At 41.9% G+C, this 24,912-nt stretch overlaps 1 protein-coding gene across 9 annotated transcripts in view; it reads left to right on the forward strand.

Annotated features, from left to right (window-relative positions):
* The first annotated feature begins 5,619 nt into the window (after positions 1-5,619).
* The window catches only part of NR1H4 (nuclear receptor subfamily 1 group H member 4), a 37,716-nt gene continuing 18,423 nt past the window's right edge, over positions 5,620-24,912 (forward strand). For 2 of the 9 annotated variants that reach the window (XM_082238642.1, XM_082238649.1), the window contains exons 1-4: positions 6,722-7,101; positions 9,838-9,975; positions 17,175-17,537; positions 19,374-19,514. In XM_082238642.1, coding sequence (XP_082094768.1) covers positions 9,891-9,975; positions 17,175-17,537; positions 19,374-19,514 — 589 coding nt within the window. In that variant the 5' untranslated portion in view covers positions 6,722-7,101; positions 9,838-9,890. Of the gene's footprint in view, positions 5,773-5,828; positions 6,168-6,721; positions 7,102-9,320; positions 9,464-9,837; positions 9,976-12,148; positions 12,385-12,894; positions 12,991-14,208; positions 14,271-17,174; positions 17,538-19,373; positions 19,515-24,912 lie in introns of those variants that run through there. The other 7 variants (XM_082238645.1, XM_082238643.1, XM_082238646.1 and 4 more) reach the window with 7 other exon arrangements.

Genomic DNA, 24,912 nt, shown 5'->3' on the forward strand with positions numbered 1-24,912 from the left:
TAGAAGAAGGTAAGACTTCCAGAAGAAATAACACCAGTGTTGGAAGTGTTGGTGAGGGGAAAAGGTAAATGGCCAATTCAGTGGGGGCCAGTAGCTGATTGGGTTAAGAGAGGAAAAGATCATGGGGCATGGCTGATTTTTCTAGGTTCTAGAGGAAAGAGAAATGGCAATCTTGGTAGGGGAGAAACAGCAAATGGGAATGATTTTGAGAGAGAGAGCAGGTAGTTGCAACAATGGTAGAAGCATCCAGCATCAGGCACACTCTACCTGTTATTGTATGAGTAGTGCTCTGTCTTTCATTTATGGATCACATAGGAGTTTGTTTCTTTACTGGGAAAAAGTCAAGATCACGTGGATTGTTAGCTTCAGATGCTGACAGTAGATTTATGACCCAACCCTATCAGCCACTTTGCTAGGCTGCTGCCATTGTTCTGGTAGTGGAGTGCCAAGAGCTAAGGAACTGGGCTGATGATGCGCACCAATCCAAAAGTAGCTCGGTTATCTATTTCTATCCAAGTCTCCATGCAGATGGTCTAGGAACCAAAAACAGAGACATGGAAGCATAGGAGGTAAATAGCAGGTGAAATATTTGGGAGACCCCCTAACTTCTCCTTCTCAAACTAGCTCTGGCCATGAATAACTCCCCCTTCCCCTCAAACTGGCTATGAAACATCACTGGGGGCGAAGGGCAGCACAAAGGAGGAGGGATGAGGAGTTGTGTTGGCTGAGAAAAGCAGGTGCCACCAACACAAGGAACTGCAGTCCTTCTACCCAACAGGTGTTTCTGGGGGAAGGGAAGCTGGACTCTCCTATCCCCTCTGAATTCACCCCCCCACTGTGATTTTTGTGGGGTCCCTATTACTTTTATTTTGTAATATTACACCCTCCCTCAAATGAGCCCAAAGTGGCATACCTAGGTTAATCTAAATTCCCTGTCACAACAGCTCTGTGAGGTAGGCCAGGCTGTTATTGCCCCTCAGATCTCATTAAATGTGAGCAATAAATTTGATCATCCCACTAAAATGTCCAGAGTGGGTGAGGAGTGCAAAATGTATTTGATCTTAAAAGGTCAATTGCTTAATGACAAGTCTCATAGTAAATGCTAATAGGAATGCTTTTTATCAGTTGGGCAATCTAAAGTACTGACACTTATCACTGCACAATGACTGATAGCAATCTTGGCTTTATTGTTATATGGGCCTTAATAAAGCTGCACTGTGAATGTGAGACATGCTTTGATTAGGAAATTTTATCAGGGTTTATCGACAGGCTTGGCCCAAGATTTTTTGCTGCCTGAATCAGAACAGTAAGCGGCAACCCTCTTCTCCAAGTTAAATTATGTAGTATGCAAGGCCAGCCAAGTTATTTTGGTATTTGAGCTAGGAAATCCCACAAGCACTTCTCTTCCTCTCTGTTCGTTAAAAAAATACAGCAATAATGAATTGAGTAACTAACACTTTGCTGCCTTTTTATGACACACAGAATGTGCTGCCTGAGGTGTCTGCCTCACTATGCCAAAAGACAGGACTGGCCCTGGTGATCAGTCAGTAAGTGAAAAGTCAGAATATTATTAAAGGCACCTGAACCACTATTGCTGATGACCTCTAACGTCCTTCTGAATGTGTTTCTACCTCATCTCTTGTGACAAGGCAGAAAACAGAGCAGTAAGGGGAAAGTGCTCCTTCAAGGAGCTAGAAGTGAGATGCTTTTCATCTGAAAAGGCTCCCAGAGCAGTTTACATATAAATAAAAATGACGCAATCCCTGCCCTCAGGCTTACAGAAACCAAAGAAAAGGAAAAAGGGAAAGGAGGGAAAAGGGAAATAATCAAACTCAGTAAGCAAATCCCTAACATTGCAAAATTCTTATAATAATCAGCTGGGATAGAAATATATACAGTATTTGCATAATCTAAAGATGAAAGAAAGGTGGCCTTTTTCTGCAATGCTATCATTTTAAATCATATGAAAATTTGTACAGCTTGGATGAATGAAATCAACGTATCAGGAAGAAAGATGGAAATGAATGACTGAATGAATGTAACCCACCCATCTGACTGGGTTGCCCCAGCCTCTCTGGGTGGCAATAAAAATTATAAATGAAACAATGCAAAAATGACCCAGCATGATCAAAGCAAAGCCCATCTAGTTAGTTAGTTATTTCATTTATTCCATAAAATTTATATACAGTTTGACTGTAAGAAAACAAACAAAAAACCTCAGAACAGTTAGGCATCGTAGTTAGGCCAGCGGCGTAGCGTGAGTTGTCAGCACCCGGGGCAACGCAAGTAATTTGCGCCCCCTAACCCGGGGCAAGGCAAGTAATTTGCGCCCCCCCAACCCCTAACCTGCGAGTTGCCGCTGGCGCTGCCGCGCAAACAACGCTGCTTGCCCGGAGGAGGATGGAGGCAGAAGCAGCCGCCGCCTGTGGCTGGGCCGAGGGGATGGCGGCGGCGGCAGGGTGCAGAGGCTGCCCGTGCTCGGCCAGGCGTCGGTGGCGGCGTCGGCGCTGCTGCAGCGGCTGCTCCTCCTGCGAGCAGTGAGCGGAGCACAGCGACGGCGGGGGGCGCGCGCGCTAGGGCGCAAGGCTGGCGGTGGCGGCGGGGAGCCCGGCGGAGGAAGGAACTTGTCCCTTCCCTCTGGACTCGCGCCCCCCCAGATGTTGCGCCCGGTGCGGCTGGCACCCCTGGCACCCCCCACGCTACGCCACTGAGTTAGGCATACAGTTTCCAGTTATTGACACCCAGAAGCCTTTGGGAGCTGACACACTAGTTGGGAAGCGAGCATTCTGTCCTGTTCTTTGCTCCTAAGTAACAGGGATACTGTCTTTGTAAGAAGGGTTTTTAAAATTTACATTTATATTCCACATTTTCTCCAAACAGCAACCGTGTGAGGCAGGGTAGGAGGCGAGGTATGTAGTACCTTGCTCAAGGTGACCCTAGTGAGCTTCATGACTGAGTGGGGATTTGAGCCTGCGTCTGACTTTCTAACCACTACAACTGCAATCATCAGCTGACACCTTGCTTCGTGAGCCCCTTCCACGAGAAGTCTGGAGGGTGGCAACATGACAACGGGCCATTTCTGTGGTGGCTCTGCATTTGTGGAATGATCGCCTCAGGAGGCTTGCCTGTCACCTTTGTTACATATCTTGAGGTGCCAGGGAAAAACATTCATTTTCTCCTAGGCCTTTGGCTAATTAAACAATCTAGGTCCTTTTAATCGGGGGTGGGGTGGGGTGGGGTACTGCTTTTGTCTCTTATTATAGTGTATAGTTTTGTGTTCTTATATTGTAAACCACCCTGTGATCTACGCATGAAGGGTGGTATACAATTTTAATAAATAATAACAATACACCATACAGCAGAGCTTTCCAAACTTTTTATGTTGGTGACACACTTTTTAGACATGCATCGTTTGATGCAGCACAGTATTTCAGTTTTACTAGTGGAGGTTAAACTAACCCCTTTCTAGCTCTGGGAGGAGTGCTGAGAGCATTTGCACGACATACGTACATATTGCAGCTGACACACTAACGTGTCGCGGCACACAGTTTGGAAAGCTCTGCCATACTGGCTACACCAACCATTTTGAAAAGCTATCCAACCTAGTCGTCATCACTACATCTTCCAGCAGTGACTTCCATTAGTTTATTAGCCGTTGTGTGGAGAAATGCGTTGTGAAGCAACACATGAAGGAAAGGATTACATACAACCAAGGCAGTGGACTGGAGTACTCCAAGTAAAATGCAAGCAGAGCTAGCAAGGCAATATACAACAGGTGTAAAACTGAAATTAATTAGAACAACACAGGAAGAAACAAAGACAGCAGCATTATCCTTCAAAATTGAAAGAAGTCATGGAAGGTCCTGGGTAGAACAAAGAAGAACAACATGACATGACATGACATGATATGACATGACATGACATGAAACATGTCCTTTGTAGAAAAGTTTTAAATATGTGATTAATTCCTGGAATTAGCAATACCTTTCCAGATCAGGGTTGACTCAATTCTTTCTAATACAGTGTGCATTACTGGCAGTCTGTTCAAAGGTTTCTCATTTTTAGGATAGTTACGTAACATCTTATGCAGCAGTGGGTGACAAAGGTTTTATTTATTTCACATTATTATCTGTTGACTTTAAAAGCCTGAGTACCGGAGAGATGAAGCAACATGTAGTCAATGATTAAACTGATAAAATAGGCATGTATACAGTAAAGTCTTTAAGAGATTTTTTTTGTTGCATCTATTTTTCAAAAACTCAAAATGTTCTGCTCCACAATAGCCTAGTCACTAATGACGTACCACTTAACATACCGTATTTTTCGCTCTATAACACGCACCCGACCATAACACACATGTAGTTTTTAGAGGAGGAAAATCTGTAGGCATGCCACCCGTAGGCATTCCCTCCATAACACGCACAGACATTTCCCCTTACTTTCTAGGAGGAAAAAAGTGAGTGTTATGGTGCAAAAAATACGGTAATTATCCCTGCACACCCATTTCTGTGCATATTCCCAGACTACCACTGTCATATTTAATTAACTCTAACGATTCTTTGTATAAATTTTTGGTTCCAATTTGGTCATGTTTATAGCATTGGGAAATTCAGAGAGTCTACTCTGAGTAGACTCACAAATAAATGAACCTAAGTTAGTCACACTTATTAACTGCAATGGATCTATCCTTAGTAGGACTAGCATTGAATACTATCTAGAGACCTTGAACAGTTGCAGATATAAGAGGTAAAGTAAAAATATGAATAAAGGAAAAGTATAATGGGATCCATAGCAATGAAGAAACTAAATATAGAGCCCCAAACAATATTATGAGAAAGGGAAGGACAGAGCATAATATAAACTGTTATTTACAGTGTTAGAAGACCCACAGGGTATCTTAGAAATGAGAAGAAGCAGGGCCAAGGAAAAAAACGTATTGCACATTTGTGTGCATATCTGTTTCGGCTTTTGATCCAATGGATGCTTTCCTCTCAATACAATTATTGGATTTGGAAAAGGGAATTTATCTTGCAGCCACAGCAAGATGGAAGGGTTAAACTACCTGTGATCTCACCCCCATCCAGCCCACCCCCATCCCCATACTGATTTTTACCCATGCCTAGTATGACCTCCTTCATTTCACTGGACTATGACTATACATTTAATGTGCTGGACAGCTCAGTTGGTTAGAGCGCGGTGCTGATAATGCCAAGGTTGCAGGTTCAATCCCCTAGCTGCATGTTCCTGCTTTGTAGGAGGTTGGACTAGATGATCCTCAGGGTACCCTCTATGAGCATTGCTATCTTGGCATTACACTAATATTCGCACATGCAGTATACACAATGTCTCTAGGCACAGCACAGCGCTTCATGATGAATGTCCGAAAGGTCCTTTGAAAAGAAAATTTAACTGCATGGCCACCATGTAATGTGATCATAATTAAACAGCAAAGTATCCTCTTTATCAGAATTACTTATTTACACTGGGGCTATTTTGAGTGGAAAGGGTTAAATAGTCCCTCCCTGCTCTCTTTTAGGGAGAGAAGAGCAAAAGAGATATAAAGGCAGGGCCTTTCGGCAAAGGAAGGGCTAAAGTTATACAGTTAGTTCCTAGGAAGGACCGACAAACCATAGAGAAGGAAATGTTTCGACTCAGTCTGGAAAAATGGCCCTAGACAGGCCATAATCTGACCAGATTAGCCAGGAAATGGATTGCCTACACCTGGAGAAAGTGCACACTTGTTCCCTTAAATGAAAAAGTTCCGTTTCTGAGGTATGAACAAAACAAGACAGCAGAAGCTGAACAGGAGAAGAATATATTGTGTACTGTATTAGATTGTGCAGCTGCCTGTGAATAAGCAAAGCCCGGCTCCTCCTCAGTACATACCCCATGTGTAAACAGGCTTGAACTGGAGAAATTCTCATTTCCTATTGGCATTTTAAGATGTTTTGTCTGTCATTCAGAGAGCGGTTTCTACAGGACTGTCGTGTGACTCAAAAAGTGACCCATGGAAGTCTCACGCGACCCAGTCTGCTGACCCGCTGAAGAATCAAGATGGTACACAACATGGATTGGGCTGGACATGACAAAGAAGTGGCAATTCCCACCCACAAAACACTTGGGTGGAGGAAGAGGTCCAAGCCGCGCTGCTAGGCTTAAGCATTCAGGTAGGCCAGGAGGCCTCAGGTCTACAGGGCGGTTACAAAGCTGCACACCCCTAGGCAAGTTTACTCAAAAGTAATTCCCACTGAATTCTGTGGTTATTACTCCCAAGGAAGTGGGGTTAGAATTGCAACCTAATTCTGTAGTCTTTTCCTGCCTATCTCTCAGATGTGAGACTTGAAAGCGAGATTTCCAAGACAAGAGTCACAATTTGTCACACTGGGGGTGGGAGATATTGGTTAGACAAATATAAATATGAAGTGACAATTATAATCTTTTGTTGTAATTTGACCTCTGTTCAGTCTCTGTTTTCAGCAATATTATTTATGTTTTCAGTAGGTGAAGACTAGTGTTAAAAATGCATCACTGAAGTCATAGGTGCCAGTTCCCTGGGGTCCTGGGTGCCTGAGCACCCACAAAATTCCCCCTGAAGGGGCCAGACACCCACAAATTTCATTGCCAGTGCCATGCATGCTGCCCAGGCACCCACGGTCGTAGGGCAAAGCTGGTACTCCTGTCTGAAGCTGTGAAATCTGAAAGGTCTCTGCTTTCTTTCTGTATCTGCAACTCCACTTTGTATTGGATCCATACAATAATTGTCTCATGCAAGTTGAAACGTAGCAATATAATTTTTAATTGCTCTCCCAGAAGACGTATATCCTACCCAGGATTTGCTCCCTCTAGTTTTTATAAAGTTCCAGTACTTCAAGTCTGTTTAGACAGTTCAGCAAAGAAAGAACTGTTAATGAGTAATCGTTGTCCAAGACAGCGCTGAGCCAATGAAATGAGGACTAAACCTAAAGTCAGCCTGTTATCTGCAAAAGTGAGAAAAGCAACACAAAAATGTTCTTGCTTTGAAAATCATTAGGATTCTGAGCTGAATGCAGAACTACTGGGTGCACTGTGTCTCTACTGCTAGAGTTCAGGAAGACACCAAGTGTAAGCTACTACTTTTAGTTGTTAATTTTAGTGAATAATGTTTTGGGGATAATACTGTGATAAGTGCATCATTTCCCTGATATGTTACATACAACTGTTTGTGACTCTTCTCTGTTTTTATTGCTTTGTTGGTTTTCATCGATAGTTTGTTTTTGTTACTATTATTTATTATTTTATTTATATCTTGCCTTTCTCCCAAGTTGGATTCAAGTTGGCTTGGAACATTTGAAAACACTGTTATAAAAGTGTGTAAATTTTGTTGTGTTTTATTGGTATTGAACCCAGTTTGGGGATTATTTTCTATTTAAAACGGAGCATGAAATTTTATAATTAAATAAACTCATCATATCATATTTTTTTTAACAAGTGCGGGAATTTGTGTGCTTCATAAAGAGCTCAAAAAACAAATAATCAAGAAGCTTAGGCTGCAGTCCTAAACCCACCTACCAGCGAGTAAGCGCCATTGAATTTGATAGCGTTTCTGACTAAACACTGTTAGGATTGTGCTGTTTCTATAATATGGTGTCTCATAATAAGCAGTCTCTTCAGAAGTTAGTACTTTGGTGGGATTGAATGTAGCAAGGTGAGGAAAAAGAAATCACTGGTGAGTGAGCATAGCATTTCCTGGAACCTCACTTTTATCATTTCAGCCCATGTCAGTCGTAGCGATCAACTGTTATTTCCCCATTGTCAGAATAAAGCATGGAGAAATATTGACTAAATAAGTATTACAATGGAAATTAAAAGTTTACAAATACCAAACTTTCTGACTGGCTTATCATAATTACTTTTTCAATTACAGTTAAAGATAATAAGCATGTAGGTGCATGCTTCCTATCTCTTTTATAACAGTCAGTAAAATGTACTGATTTACCAAAGTACAATTTTTTCCTAAAAACTATGGCGGAATAATGTATTATTAATATTACTGTGGCATCTAAATTTCCCAGCCAAGAATCTGATGTTACTGACATGTACTATACACTATGCACACCCGATTAAATTCTGTTTCTATTTATTTATTTATAAAAGTATTTATATCCTGTCGTATCATAAAACATCAGGGACGTATACAATGCTAAAACATAAAACACCTTTAAAACAATACAAAATAAGCATTAAAGTGACCGGCTAATTAAGAATTTCAGCAAGCATTACAGTAACTGGCAAAGCTGGATTGAGTTCTCATTGCTATAATCCTTCAATAAAACATAAATCACTAAACGTCAGTGCCTCCAATGAAAATTATACTTTTAATAGAATTGGGGACTGAATGACTTGATTGAATTTTAATTATTTTGTCTTTTGTTTTTTCTTTAATAAGAAGCTTTAAATTTAGGTTTAAATTAATTGCACCCTTTTACTTCCTCTGAATATTCATAATATTTCAGACGCAGAAATCTCTAGGCCATCACTGATCCCAGCAGCAATCACCCTGGTCTGCTAGCTGGATAGCTCCAGTGCACTTGCACCTTGACATATACAGTAGTTGACATTCAGCAAAAGGACAGGTGTAATTGGGTGTAGAAATAGTCTGAGAGACCCAATCTCTTTTTTACAGCTTTATCTTCTGGTTAACATTATAGATACATACTGAGAACTTATCCTCTCTTCAGGGTTTGGACCAATATATTTTGTTGCCTCAGGTGGAGCAGTTAATGGTGCCACAAATTGTAGTACATAGTTCCCAAGGCCTGGCAAACATCTCAAAAGACCCCCCCCCCCAGTGCCAGACAGTAAAAATATAATAATATATTAAACAACAATTTGCAGCCCTTTAATGATGCCCAAAATCAGCTGCCAGAAACCAGCTGCTCATCATAAAATGGTTGTTCCTGTTCTCTTCTGTGAGGTGTCATGCCATGACCTACTCCTTCTGCAGGAAAATAGAAGATTTCTCTCATATTTCAGTACATAACTCCACAGGGTAGAATCCTAGCGTATTTTCATAGGTGTTGGACAGGAAGCTAGTATGTTGTGCTGGGACATCCAAGGGAATTATTTAATCTGACAGTTTGTTTTCCAGCCATAAGAGGTCCCATTGGTATGTAGTACATGTGACATTCAACAAACACATTTGATGTTTTAAAATAAATTGTTTATTTTATCCATGCATGGATAACCTCAACTGTATTTTAATTAGGGAGCCTGATGTTTCATTAAGAGCACCTCCCCCCTAATCCTAGCGAGTGACTCATTCTACTTTTTCTCCTATCTAGCATAAACAACTCACTGATTACGATTAACAGCTGGAATTCCCAACATGTTGACAATTATCACGATAATTATATTATGAAACATACAACAGAGCAAGGGAAAATATACAATCCTGGTCTGCTTCATGTACTACAGCAACTATTAGGTTAGAATACTGCCCCATAGTATTCTCTCTCTCTCTCTCTCTCTCTCTCTCTCTCTCTCTCTCTCGTCCATGGATTTACATATGTAAAAATAGTTCAGATGCATCATGGGAAAGTGTGACCATTTCAAGTTGATAGTGGCCTTTCTTGGTGTGCCAGCTCAAAAAAAAGAAAGAAAAAAAGGCTGCTCTGCTCACATGAATAACAATTAAGAAACAGGCCTCTCCACATGGTAATAATCACACAGTACTCCCTCCATACAACTGCATCCTTGGAGAAGCTACGCATTGAATGTTTCTGAAAATTTGGACAGGCCCTTTAGAATGACCGCTGTTGCAAGCAGATGTAGCATTTTGTTTTTCTTTGTGTTTTTAAGGTTTCCTTCAACACTCAGCTTAATTTGCTGCAACTTAGCCTATTCAAGAGTCTATGGCATCCGAGATGAACCTAATTGGGCATCCCCACCTACCTTCAGCAGATGGATTTTCTCTTTCCGAAGCTCCTCATTTATTTGGTAAATAAAAAAATATATTACAAGCAAAATGCTAATTCAGTCCATAGAATGGAGTAACGCTGACATTTTCTGATAAACTCCTTTGAGCTACATGTGATTTTTTTGTTCAAAGTACTCAGTTTTGCTAATCTCTTACATTTTTGTGTTATGATTTGTAACACAACTGTGAAAAAATTATAAATGGCATAACGAAATCAGAATATAATGGGAAAGAAAGGACCATAGATCATCCACAGAGTGCATAATCTGCATGCAAAAGCTTCTAGGTTCATTCCCCAACATCTCAAGGTAGGGCTAGGAAACACTCCTGTCAAACACCAAAGAGGCTCAGTATACAGAGTTCTGAACTGGATGGTCAGCTATGATATATCTGTTGCTGTTGTTGCTCATAAAGCAAATCTAACAATTGAAAGCAAAAGAGAAAGTCCTATACTCATAAGTAGTGTATAAGACTTCCAGAGAGGCAGCTGTTTAATTTGTTGCAACAACAATGATTACTGTATGTCTTATAGCAGGATGCATTTGAGAAGTGGACTGTAGGTGACAAACACTTGTGCCACACTAAATGTGTTAGTCATTAAGGTGCTACAAGATTTCCATTGCATTACTACAGGAGAAAGACAATGATCAAATATGTTTTCATTAAATGCTTTGGTTTTTTCCCACCACCTTGATCATAACTTGTGTGTGTTGTTATATTTTTGTGTTCATATGAAGGTCTTGCAATGCCTCCCTCCCCATCATTATATTTAACAGCCATATGCAATTTGAGTGTGTTCCCCTACAAACCCTGTGGCAAACCTGGGATTTTAATGAGCAGCTGCTGGATTTTATCAGAATACATATTGCTAAATTTGTGCATTCTTTTGCTGTTTTGTTTTTACTTTCAGAAGCGTTGTTGCTCCCTGGCACAAATATTACAGAAGACTTTTTAATTTTTAAAGGAGCAACAAAATGTAACAGTGCTACTATATAATGTAAAATTATTTTAGGCTCTTCTCCCACTGCCTCCTAAGACACTTAATGTTTCCTTCACCATCACCACTTCCTGCAGGTCCTTTGTACTTCTATTGTGTGTGAAAGTGGCTTTGAAACATTTCTATGAGTAAAACGCTTTGATGATGATGATGATGATAATGATGATGATAGTGAAAGGCAGCTGCCTCAGATAAAGTAGAGTAAGCTGCCTGCTTCAAGTAACAAAGCTTGGGTGCCATTAAAAGGCAGGAAACTGAAAGCTCTGGAATTTTATTACTATATTTGTAATGGGGGGGTGGCAATTAGAATTTTATACTCCATACATCATGCTTCCCCAAACTCGGCCCGCCAGCTGTTTTGGGACTACAATTCCCATCATCCCTGACCACTAGTCCTGTTAGCTAGGTATGATGGGAGTTGTAGTCCCAAAACAGTTGGAGGGCCAAGTTTGGGGGTGCCTGCCATACATATTGGGCTGGCCTGAGCAAGGACATGATAAGCATTGCCTCACCATGGTCACATTCTATGAATGACTGGCTTTACATATGGTACAAACTGAGGCCAATGCTTGTCTGTGTTCTCTGAAATGAAGCAGAACTGTAGGTTTAGCAAGTTTTCTATTGGGTAATATTACTTCCCACCAGTGTGAACAGTGTGCTGACACTTGGAGAGCCCCTGAAAATCTACAATATTCTTGGCACTACAGAGAGGGGTGAGAAAGATTGAATCCTTTTGTTCATTGTGTTGAGAGAGAAAGAAATGCAATTTCTCAAAGGTCAAAAATGATTAAACAAGAAGAAGATCATAAGGCGGGTTAGCTAACTGCTTGTTATCAAGCTGCTTCTGGCAGAAAATTCAACATCTGGCTTTTGCTTTTTTATATAGCAGAGATAATAAACAGGCTCAAAAGTGACAGCAAGATCAAAGGCATTAAAAAATCAACAATTAAATTACAGTTAAATGTTGAAAATAAAATGACTTGTGAGAAAAGGGGTGAATTCCCACCAATTCCAAAGTAGCCAGGACCAGCAGGCTACCTAGACATGATCTCCTAACATGCCAGTGCTCATACTCTGGCTCAACAATCTTTCTGCAGGGGAGAATAGTACCATTCAATATTATCTGACTTGCAACTTGAAATGTGCTTAAAACATTATCTGAGATATGTATTTCCTTCCTTTCCCACCATTTTTAGGTCTTTAACATGGTTTACAAACATGTTTGAATGAAACATTATTTCCAGTCTCCACAGGGATGTGCTGCCAGCTGTAGATCTTCCACCCTAGAAAAAAGGGGCAAATTCCTCACCCTATACCTGATTTCTTCTTTGATTCTGGGTGTTTTGGTTCTGATGATGAGATAAAGAGCAATCCCTATCTGGAAGCAATCCCCCAACATTCCCTCTACACTAAATAAAGGAGCAGAACATTAGTTATATGTCCATTAGTTATTTTTTGCAGGCAACTGGCTAGATAGCGGTCAGAATCCTTACAGGTGTGTGTGTGTGTGTGTGTGTGTGTGTGTGTGTGTGTAGGGGAGGGGAGCTGATGGCATTGCCCTCCTTCCAGTTTCAGGTGCCCTGGCCTCAGTGGTGGGGATAAAGAGCTGGCATAGCCTTGCCATTGTGAATTATACAATACCCAACTTCTGTTTCAGTAAGACAGGTAATGCAACATATATTTACCGTAATCTTAATTTTTTAAAAAATCCAATAAGTGAATCTGAATGGTTGTACAAGTTAATGGGATTATCCACACTCTTTTTGATGTTCTGAGATCAACCTTTCCAGATTTTAACAGATTATGCTGGAAATGTTATATAGCAATTTTCTCAGACTTTTTCAAACCAGCTCCTCATAATAAAGTTAATCAGTAAACTATATAACCTCTGGCCTAGTGTTTCCTTGGCTGGTCTTAGAGGAAGTTTTTATTTTCACTTGCGAGTAAAGTATTGGGAAGTTAAGGAAGCGGGAGAGAGCCATACTGGATGAAGGAACTAGATTTGTCTTTTAAATGGTCAGATTAACAGCCCCTCAAGGTAGGATACTTTTCCAGCTGACTTGTAGTTTGTGGTTCTAAATACTGTACTAGATAACATCGTTTTTGCTATACATAAATCAGTATCTAGAAACTGACCTTTGTTACCTGAAGCACCCAACATTTTAGAAGTTCTACAGCATCTGCTTTGCTTAGAAATATATCAGGTTCAATTCCTGGCATCTGCAGGTAGGAATGGGGGGCGGGCACTTGTCAGATTTCCTAGAGAGCAGCTGTCAGTCATTGTAGATAAGACTGAGGTGGGTAGACCAAGAGTCTGACTCCGTGTAAGTTTCCCTACACTGTTGCTTTCAGGAAGCTGATATCTTTATGTCATGTAACGAAACTAACTCACTTGCACAGCGCATTTTGCTTTAGTTTGTTACGTACTTTCCTTGCCCTGCATTTTATTTCCTCATATGCGTTATTTTGGTTTCTTTTGATAGACTACCATGAATGAGTTTATATATGCTAGCAGTTCTCTGTGTGGTAAACTTATAAAGCAAAAGTACAATTAGGTGAAACTAATCTGTGTTAAATTATTATGAATATGCACCCTTGCTTCAGAATGCAAGTCTGTTATAGGATTAGTTCAGCATTCCTTTAATTAATACCAGGAACTAGCAGCATTTGCTAGCTAGATTTTGGCCTGTGGATCATTTGTAAAGCATGCTCTGCCTTTGCCTGCCCGTAACATAGAACCCCCCCCTTTTTTTTTGCTTGTGTGTACAGAGGATGTGTAATTGGAATGTATTTATATCCTGACAATTTTCCGCTCCATAATTTGTATTTATTTTAAAATATTTATATCCCACTTTGTTATCTAGAAGGACCCCAAGGTGGCTTTCAGAACAATAAAATTAAAGATTAAACTGTATGCATTTTTACTTTGTTTTTACTCTTTTTGTAAGTTGCCCTGAGGATACTGTTACTGGGTGTTTTATAAAGAATTGTATCTATGTGTGTGTATGCACTTCTGTAAGCATGGGTTGGTCTAAGTGATCTGAGGTACCTTCCAGTTCTGGCTGCATTCACATTGCATTTTATTCTGTTGATTTCTGCACTATATTTGAGCTTTCACATGATGTACAAGCCACTATGTACTGGAAATCTAGTGGAAGTGTTCGTTTCCTTGTCAGTTACTTGCAGAAAAAAATCTGTTTACAGCCCCATTAACCCAGAAAATCATGAGATTAAAATGACTATATTTGGCCTACAGATCTTTCCTGCCATTTTCATGGGGGAATCATGGAGGAACAGAAGCATGCATGAGCGGAAAGGGTGGGGAAGGTACAGCATTGCCCAATGAACTTAGTTGTTGTGTCACAGCATGCCTGCTGTTGTGAATGAAATTTAATGCATCATGCCAGTATATCAGTCAGAAAGCCACAGTTTCATAACACAACCAGTACTGCAGTGTGAAAGGAATATCGGAAAACAAGGTGGAAACACTTGCATTATAATCAAGAAAACTGATGCAATATAACCCACATTCTGGTTATTGGGTATGAAAACAGAAGAAAAACCTAACAGAATTGCTTAGAAGAATAAAGTGATGATTAAACCAAAAGGGTTGCCTGAATACCAATAGTGATATTTGATATGCATGGGTGCTAAAATATCTATTAACAGAACAGATTAAAATGCCCAATATCATTCCAGAATTTCAGATGAAAAGAGTGTCACAAATGTTTAGGACTGAAATGTAACATTACACTTCTAAAGGTAATTAACTATAATCTTCTGATCTCTTATTTCTTGGGTGATTCCATCTCTGCTCATGTATTAACTGCAGACTAAGCAACCATAGAATTTTATTTTAACTGCCTTTTAGGTTTTGAGTCTTAGGACCAAAACACATGACAATTCTTCTGAAAAATGTATATTGATTTTGAGCTGCTTGTGAATAAATGGTTCAAAAAAATATTTGCATGTCAACCCACATTTGATCAACTCAGATCAGCAGATTTCATAAATGTTAGTTTATGTGAAAGTACTGAAAGTATAATATTTTTGTTTATATGTCAGAATGCTGTAGCTTTGGCTCCTGGTGAGTCTACACTGGTCGGTTATAACGTTAAAAATTCATTATAAAAATGTGACACCAGAGAGCGCTGCAGAGCAGCAATCTGTTGGCAATAGGAAATTGCACTGAGAACTACAGTGGTACCCCGCAAGACGAACGCCTCGCAAGACGGAAAACCCACTAGACGAAAGGGTTTTCCGTTTTGGAGGCGCTTCGCAAAATGATTTTCCCTATGGGCTTGCTTCGCAAGACGAAAGCCCATAGGGAAATATCCGGGACAGCGGGGAAGCGCAGCGCCTCTTCCCCACTGTCCTCGGACCTCCTCCCGCCGCCGGGCATCGGAACGAAGCTCCGATGCCCGGCGGGGGGGGACGTCTCCTCCCGCCGCCGCGCATCGGAACGAAGCTCCGATGCCCGGCGGGGGGGGGAACGTCTCTTCCCGCCGCCGGGCATCGAAACGAAGCTCCGATGCCCGGCGGGGGGGAACGTCTCCTCCCGCCGCCGGGCATCGGAACGAAGCTCCGATGCCCGGCGGGGGGAAACGTCTCCTCCCGCTGCCGGGGATCGGAACGAAGCTCCGATGCCCGGCGGGGGGGGAGTCTCCTCCCGCCGCCGCGCATTGGAACGAAGCTCCGATGCCCGGCGGGGGGGGGAGTCTCCTCCCGCCGCCGCGCATCGGAACGAAGCTCCGATGCCCGGCGGGGGGGGGGACGTCTCCTCCTGCCGCCGGGGATCGGAACGAAGCTCTGATGCCCGGCGGGGGGGGGGGAACGTCTCCTCCCGCCGCCGGGCATCGGAACGAAGCTCCGATGCCCGGCGGGGGGGGAACGTCTCCTCCCGCCGCCGCGCATTGGAACGAAGCTCCGATGCCCGGCGGGGGGGGGGACGTCTCCTCCCGCCACCGGGCATCGGATGGCTTTCCTGAAGACTTGGGGTGGGAGGAGGGTTTTCCTTCCCACCGCCAACATTCAGAATGCTGTTCTGAATGTTGGTGGTGGGGAGGAAAAACCCTCCTCCCACGCAAGCCCCGGGAACAGAGGGAAAGCGCTGCGCGCCTTCCCCTCTGTTCCTGTACCTGTCCTGAAGGCTTGTGGTGCGGAGAAAAGCCCTTCTCCGCACCGCCAGCCTGGCAAGCGGTTTCCATAGGAACACATTAATTGATTTTCAATGCATTCCTATGGGAAACCGTGCTTCGCAAGACGAAAAACTCGCAAGAAGAAAAAACTTGCGGAACTAATTAATTTCGTCTTGCGAGGCACCACTGTATCTAATGTTTTTAATAGACTTTAATAGTGTTTTTACAGATCAGTGTATATCCAGCCTATCTTAAGAATCAGGTGGAAAAGCCAAAGTCTTAACAGAACAGAAACCTTTATTATAGCTTAAGGTAAAGGTAAAGGTACCCCTGCCCGTACGGGCCAGTCGTGTCCGACTCTAGGGTTGTGCGCCCATCTCACTTAAGAGGCCGGGGGGCAGCGCTGTCCGGAGACACTTCCGGGTCACGTGGCCAGCGTGACGAAGCTGCTCTGGCGAGCCAGCACCAACGCAGCACACGGAAACGCCGTTTACCTTCCCGCTATAAAGTGGTACCTATTTATCTACTTGCACCCGGGGGTGCTTTCGAACTTCTAGGTTGGGCAGGAGCTGGGACCGAAAGACGGGAGCTCACCCCGCCGCGGGGATTCGAACCGCCGACCATGCGATCGGCAAGTCCTAGGCACTGAGGTTTTACCCACAGCGCCACCCACGTCCTATTATAGCTTAGAACTTGGCTAATTGAGAGAGACATCCAGGAAGTACAGGAAATGGATTGCTTAAAGATACACTCATACGTTTAAAGCACTTTCCTCTGCAAAGAATAATGGGAATTGTAGTTTCCTCCTACATAACTACACCCTTAACAGGCTACAGTTCCCACGATTCCTTTGGGGATGGGATGTGCTTTAAATGTGTGGTGTGTACACAGCCATGCACCCATTCATGGAAGCTGTTTATCTCATTCACATTGACTGAACATAAATACTGGTTGAGGAGGAAGCAGCAAAAGAATAAAAATTAATTATAATGAACATAATGCAATTATGGGTTTCTTTTTAGGGAACAGAGCTGTTGAAGTAAGTTCCTTATAAGAGAAAATGTTCTTTTGTGTTGTTTTCTAGGTTTACTTCCCGAACCAATGACTTCCCCAGTGCAAGATTCCGATGTGTCACCCTATTCACAGTACAACGCTGTGCACTTTTCTCCAGTGCAGCCTCCCGTTTCTTCGCCACCTTATTACTCCAGCTTTGGCTTCTATCCCCAACAGCCTGAAGAATGGTATTCGCCTGTAATGTATGAGTTCAGAAAACTACCCTCTGATAACTTTCCCCTAAAGGAGCCAGACCTTGAGGGAATGCCTGTAGCCAAGAAGACTCGAATGGGTCCTTCAGGAGGGAGAACGAAAGGAGAGGAGTTGTGCGTGGTCTGTGGTGACAAGGCCTCGGGGTACCATTATAATGCCCTGACTTGTGAAGGATGCAAAGGTGGGATGAACAAAATCATTGCAAGTAGAACAAGATTGTGTGACCATGTAATTAGCCCGAAGTAGTTTAATTGGTCTGAATAGGAAGTTCTGTTTGCTTTTATTGATCAGAAGAAGAGTTTGTGAATGAAGGCAGGGACTATGTGGTGGAGCCGTTTGTTATTTAGCAAAGGATTAGCAAGTGAGGCAAGGACTGACTGCACGTTGAAGTGAATGCACCCTATGGCAAGTTAGGCTAGCTGAAAGCTTCCCTTTCCTCAGTGCAGACATTTTGATCTTGTAATCACTTGGATTTCTAACGCATGTTGGTGGAGTTCCTTGCCTGGAAGGGCCGCCCCAATAATGTCAGTGAAGTGAGTGGACTGGCCTGCCCATTCCTTTGTTTACAGAGATCTATGTGTGCACAGAGCATCACTGCTTGAGGTAGCTCTTAGTAATCTATTACAAATGGAATTGCATGTGACACAGTATTCCTAACTGAGAGACAAATATGCACGTGGTTCCTAGGAGATTTAGGGGAGCCTTGCTTAATAAACCAGATGATAAAGTATAGTGGTTAGCAGGACTTTTTTCAGTGGGATATCTTATAAACTTCTAGTGAGATAGCATTACATATCTGAAATAAATTGGTGTATAAATGCTACCGTAATTGCACTTGCTTCACCAAATGTTTTCAGTAAGACAGATATTCTGTGGGCTTTGTATTTTATTTCTCACCTCAATAGAATGTAAGATACCTCTTTATCCAATCAACTCTTAATAAAATCAACCTGTTTGCTGCTAATAATAATGTCTGCAGCTACCATTTTTGCACTGATGATGAATTTTTGATAAAACATAGATTTTAAAAATCTGTTTAAGATAAAAAAACAGATTATGATTTATTTTAAAAGTAGGAAAATGTTTTCAACAGGCACTGAAGAACTCAGCTTTAAATCTAACCTTTTCCTTCCTTAATCTCCGTATGGAAATGTACTAAACTCTAGGGAATTATAAAACAGCAACTATGTGGCTCTGAGTGAAAGCACCACATAATTTGCATTTCAAAAGTGGTCAGTGTCAGTCAAATATATTTCAATGGAGACTGTGCACAAGACATTTTAGATTCAACGTCAAATGGACAGTGAAGTGCAAGGTTTTTGTTTTGTTTCTTTTTAAATAAAAGAAGCAGTTTTATTATTCTGCAATAAAAATGGTGGCTGGTTACTGAGAGGCATGTCTAAGCTGGGAATTATAAACTAGATACACTTTAGAGGTGGTATATTTCTGTTTTACAAAGGAGTGATACCCAGTGTTGTATGAGTGGGCTTCTTATGCAACAGGACTTCCCCTTGTCCCCCCACCCAACTGCTCTGGAAAGTCCCCCAACCATTGGGGACACATGGTGTGTGTGTGTGTGAAAAGGATGGAGAGGAAACTGAAATCCCTTTGTGCACACAGAAGACAATGCACTTCCAAGAATAGGATGCTGGGGCCAAGTGACTTCATCCTGCCCTGCTTTTAGGAAGCACCAAATTGCCTACTTGGGAGAAAGAGCACTGAACTTACTGATCCCTTTTATAAAACACATTCCAGATTTCTAGGCTTTTACATATATTTCTGTTGCACACACATCATGATCCAGGCCTTCAGGTACTTGGATAATGGCAATATAAGATCAGCTACATCTCTTTATCATAAGGGACAGAAATCAATATCCATTAAAGCAGAACATATGTTCTACTGGGTGAAAAGCTATTTGCGTTACTGAAGAGTTGATACTAATAAATTCATTCTTTTAAAACAGAAACTAGTTTCATATTGAGATCTTATTTTGCATGTATTGTTCTTTCCCTAGGCTTCTTTAGAAGAAGTATCACCAAAAATGCTATATACAAGTGCAAAAATGGAGGGAACTGTGAGATGGACATGTATATGAGGAGAAAGTGCCAGAAGTGCCGTCTTCAGAAGTGCAAGGAAGTAGGAATGCTGGCGGAGTGTATGTATATTTGCATTGCATAATCAGTGTCCCGTGATTCAATTGTGTCTCCTCTGAGTGTGAGTAAGCTTGGGCCTCACCCTGTGTAGTTTGCATTCCCATTTTGTAGGAGCTGCGGAAAGGGTAGTAAAACCCAAGATAGTCTTCAGGTTATGGTTGCATAGAGCTGAAGGTGCTCTCTCAGGGACCTCAGAGAGTGCAATAAAAACAATTTGGCAAACTGGGAAAGCAAAATCTATGTGATTTATTTAGTGAAGTGAACAATTCCATTCAGTCTTTTCTAAAAATGGGACAGTTGAACATAAGCCGAAGTCAGATCATTGGCCCATTTAACTCAGCACTGCTGACCCTGGATGACAGCAGTGCTCCAGGATTTCAGACTTCCCTCCCTGCAGACGCCAGGTACTCTACTGGTGAGCTACAGTCTCTCTTCAAAGGGGACTGCATATATGAGAAGTAAAACTGAGTAATATGGTAGCAATATCTAAATAATATAGAAAACAGTGACAGAAGCCAGCATTTATTGAGGAGCATATTACAGAAGCTTCTTTAAGTGAGCATAGCACATCATGAGGCCTGAAAAGGGACATAGGTACTGACAGCTGCCCTTAAGGAAAATGGATAATATAATAGGAAATAGCAGGATTGGCTGAAATACTTTGAACTGTAGTCATCTTCTTGGTATCCGTCTGTCTCAGGGGACAATGGAGGAGTGTGCCTTCAGGGGTGAAGTCAAACTGTTGGAAGGTTGTGGTTCGAGAACCCGACCCCCGTGAAGTAAAATGAAGACACAGGGACACGTGATATAAGGTTAATGGGCTAGAAAAGGCCACAACTTTATTGATTACAGCAATGAAAAGGTATTGGCTTAGGCATTGGATCGCAAAACAAGTGGGTTTATTCACCAGGGGTTCATCACCTGTTGATGCTAATCCAACTATAGGCTCACCCCTGATGTCACCGAGGGTCGTGCCATGGCCTCCCGCCAAGCAGGCTTCGGACGGAATACACGACCCCCAGATTCCTTTACCGGAATACCCCTATAAATTGAAGGCATAGGCGATGGCCACACCTAGCACTTCGACACAGCACAACACATTATTCCAATGCCTAACCTACCCACCAATACCACCAGAAAGTTGTGACGATTGCTACGAGGTAGGCGAAAAAACCAAAAAGCCTAATGCCAAATGGAAAAACTCCTACCGGGCCCCCTGGGCAACCGGGGCGACCAACCTAAGGTCCATAGCCAGGCCAATGACCTAAGCCCTAACTCAAAGGGAGTGGAGGGTGGGTGACTCGCACAGGACGACGAAGAGACATGAGGCCGGGGAGAGGCTGGCACTGCAGCATAAAGGCTGCTGGACACCCCTCCCCCCATGGCACCTGGTTGGGCGGCCACCGGGGGGGGGTGAGTGCCAGCCAGGTGAGCTGGAGGCAGGGGGCAACGCCCCCTGCTAGGAGCGGTGTTCGGGCTCCCGTCCACAACCACTCCCCTCTCTTTCAGGGAGGAGAGTCTTTGCAGCACCTGCTGTGGCTGTAGAGACTGATGTGAGAGAGACATGTTTTGTTGCAGTCAACTGCTTTTGGAGCAAAAGGGGCGCCCTGGTCTTTATTTTCCTAAGGACTGTTTTTGGGACTTACATCTGCACTACCGCCGCCACCATCTTATATTACTTATACCCAGTCCATCTGGCTGGGTTTCCCCAGCCACACTGGGTGTCTTCCAACAGGAGATTAAAAATACATTAAAACATCAGTCATTAAAAAACTTCCCTAAACAGGGCTGCCTTCAGATGTCTTCTAAACGTCAGATAGTTGTTTATTCCTTTGACATCTGATGAGAGGGCATTCCACAGGGTGGGAGCCATTACCGAGAAGGCCGTCTGCTTAGTTTCCTGTAACTTTGCTTCTTGAAGTGAGGGAACTGCCAGAAGGCTCTCGACGCTGGACCTCAGTGTTTGTTAATCTGACTGGAAGCCTCTAGTAAAGGGATCCTCAGGTCTCGATAAATATCTCTTCAAAACTCAGCAATGAACAAGAGACTGTTTTCTCTTCCTGATCAGTTCCTATTTGCACTCCCTAAGCCTTTCCTACGTTGATCATGCCCCGTTCAACATGCTAACATTTTATTGAATGCCAAGATTGGACACCTGGCCTCCCATCTGTTCTCAACAGAAGTAGTGTTCGAAGAGTCTTTTTGTGAGTGAGCATGGTGGTGGCTCATATAGGTGGATTTTTTTTCCTGATTGGGTGGGGCATGGCTGCACCATGTTGCGCTCCTGGCTTTTTCTTTTCTTCTAGATGCGCCAGTCATTTTGTATTCTGCCACATTCCTACAGCAGACATGACGGCTGCCCATTGCACTTTCTGAAAATTCTGAATGTGCCCATTGGTCCAAAATGTTGGCAGCCCCTGCTCTAATAAATGCTTTGGTCTTTGTTAAGTTTCTGCAATATTGAAATGCTGACATTTAAGCATTTTCATGATCTAAATAGGTGCCCCCCCCCGATCTGTTTGCTCCTTGGTGGAGTAGATGGGATGAGGAGGAGGAATATGGAGACAAGTTGTCCTCTAACTGTAACTCAGCAAAGGAGAAAAAAGTTGGATGTGCAGTTGCAGGTCTCCCACATAATATGTAGTTTGGTCCTTTAGACTCTCCATATTAGTTTAACTGTGGCATGAGAGCTAGAGCTATACTTCTGTTAAAACTTCACCATGTTGCCTTTTGTAAAAATGCAAGGATGGGATTAAGGCTGCATTTTGTGTTCCCTATTGATAGCTCCAATCATCTTGGCACAACTGTAGTGTCAAACCAATTTAGGTCCCTACAGGAAATTAATCTACTCTGAGTTTTTAATATACTTCTATCCTCCAATCTGATCATGAGATGCTATATTAACTGTTAGGCTTTGTGGAAAACAACAGCCTCTGTCAGCGTTTGGAATTCATGCAAGAATTATAATATAATTAATCTTCCATTCTGCAAATTTAACAAACCACAGAGATCTTGAGAGATGCCCTGTTTCCACCCAATGCATAAAACACACAAACAGAAGTGCTGCCAATGTGATAGAAACACTTAGTGAATCTGTAGGTGTTGCATAAAAATAAAACCCCACCGTGCTGAATCCAGAACCAGCTTTATCTGTTTAAGAGAGATGGAGCTGGGAGGGAGGACTGCCATATTGTTGTGATGACTAATAATAGAATAAACTGGGAAAAATGGGCCATTGTAAACAATACGGACCAAGGATACTGGAAATGGAAACTTTTAAAGCAGCTGATCGTTTTCTCAGATTGTCTTGTGTGAAACAAAGACCAACAATAGGTGCTGCCACCTGAATCATCCTCTGCAATGGAAACCTGTACTTCATTACGATGAGGCTCATATAACTCATAACTTAAACATAAGCATCTTCTTGTGAAGTACAGCAATGAGGACATTTTGCAAACTGCTTGCCTAACAACCCTGAAATAAGGAGTGGTAGTAGATATATATTTAATTCAAGGTCTGCCAGAGTGTTTAATCTTTAAATTCCTATTTGTCAATTGACTTCAAGTGAAATGTTTTATTTGAAATTAACATCACCTTGGACTTTGCTTCATTGACTCAGACGACAGTGCTGCAGTTATCCCTGTGCAGTTTGGCTATATTGCAAAAAGTGAGAGAGATGAAGTAATCTTAGCAATGTTTATGGTTTTACTTGTGTGCTCCTGATTAGTCATGTATCACAGACAACTCAATGTATAATAATGTAATTCTATGTATGTAAAACACAGTTTTTAATCCAAAGCTGTATACCTAATTCAAAGAAGCAGAATTTGAAAACGATCTTCTCTTAAATCCACTTTGCACACTACAGAAGGAATAGGGAACCTACATCTCTCCATATATTGTTGGACTCCAACTCCCATCTGGAGTGCTGCAGTTTCTCCATCCTTGCATTACAAAAAATACAAGATTGTCTTAGAAGGCCTTCTCTTAGTAACCTGTGGAGGCCAGGAAGGTGGCTCTGGGAGAGACTCCCCTTGCTCCTGTAGTCCAATTATGGCTCTGGTTTTGAAGTGAGATCCTCTTGACAACTTTATTGCTATCCTTTAGGCACTACACAAAATCTGTTGGGCTTTTGGTGGGTAAAATGGGTTTGCTTCAGTCTTAGGTGTTTTCTTAACTGTATTATTAATTATTATTATTATTATTTACATATGATTTTTGTCCACTGTTTTATATATTTTATTAAACAGCCATAAATGGCACCTATATGGTAGCATACACATTTTAATATAACAAATAAGAGTTTGTTCACCATGCGTTACTATGTGTCACTATAGTATATGGAAGCAGAAAGATGCACATCAAACAAACAAACCCGCATAAACACAATGTGCTGAGGTTCCAGTGTTTGCGTGTGGCATGTGTTTTGAGATATAACTTGCTTCTAAAACATTCCAATGCTTTATCTAAACCATTCCAGAGGCATGTGATAGACATATAGGAACAGCTTGGACCGGTTAAAGATGGTGAAAAACTCCACACATCATACAGCCAGTAGTGAAACGATGAAACTCAATATCAAATCTAGTGCTTGCGTCATTATCATAAATACTATTTTGCTCCTTCAAGATATTTTAATCCTTTAAATTTCCTCTTCTTTCAGTGATAGAGGAAGCTTGCTTTCTATGATGCATAACTTTATAATATACAGGATATTAAAAGCATTCACCACTGAATTAGGTATTTTCATTGATATCTTCCTTAACAATATCTAGTCACTGAAAGAGGCTATTTTCCTGTTCTCTAGCCTCAAAAGTAGGGAACTAAGGTGACCCTGTTTTTTAAAAAAACTACTTTAATTTAAATTGTTATGATGATTCTGCCTTTGGATTAATATTTGCCTGCTTCTGTGTAGTGGTAGGATGTCATCTGAAGTTAAGGTAGATCTTATTAACACAATGTAGCAAAAGATGCAATATTCCATATTAAGGAAATCATAGCCTTTCATACCATTTATTATTTCTGAACAGTAAAAAACATATTGCCATATATTAACTGTGACTGTGGATGTTCCCTTGTCCAGTCTGTGGGGACAGCCAACCTTGACTCACATGATCATCTGGATGCATGGAGATAATCTGCATTTCACGTACGGATCTAACACTGTTTACCAACCTTTCTTTTGGTTAGTAATTGTTTCAGCTGAAATAATCACTCCGTATCTGCTCTACTTACTTTAAAATATTGGCATTCAGATTCAAAGAATAAAACATTAACCTTACATACTGTGTCCACGTGTCTTTATTCCCCAAGCGGGGATCGGGTCCTCGAATCACAATTTGGGAGGCTGTGTGTTTTATTCTTTGAATCTGAATGCCAATATTTTTAAGTAAGTAGAGC

This window comes from Podarcis vaucheri (assembly GCF_965113315.1).
Source record: "Podarcis vaucheri genome assembly, chromosome: 10".
Lineage (NCBI taxonomy): Eukaryota > Metazoa > Chordata > Lepidosauria > Squamata > Lacertidae > Podarcis > Podarcis vaucheri.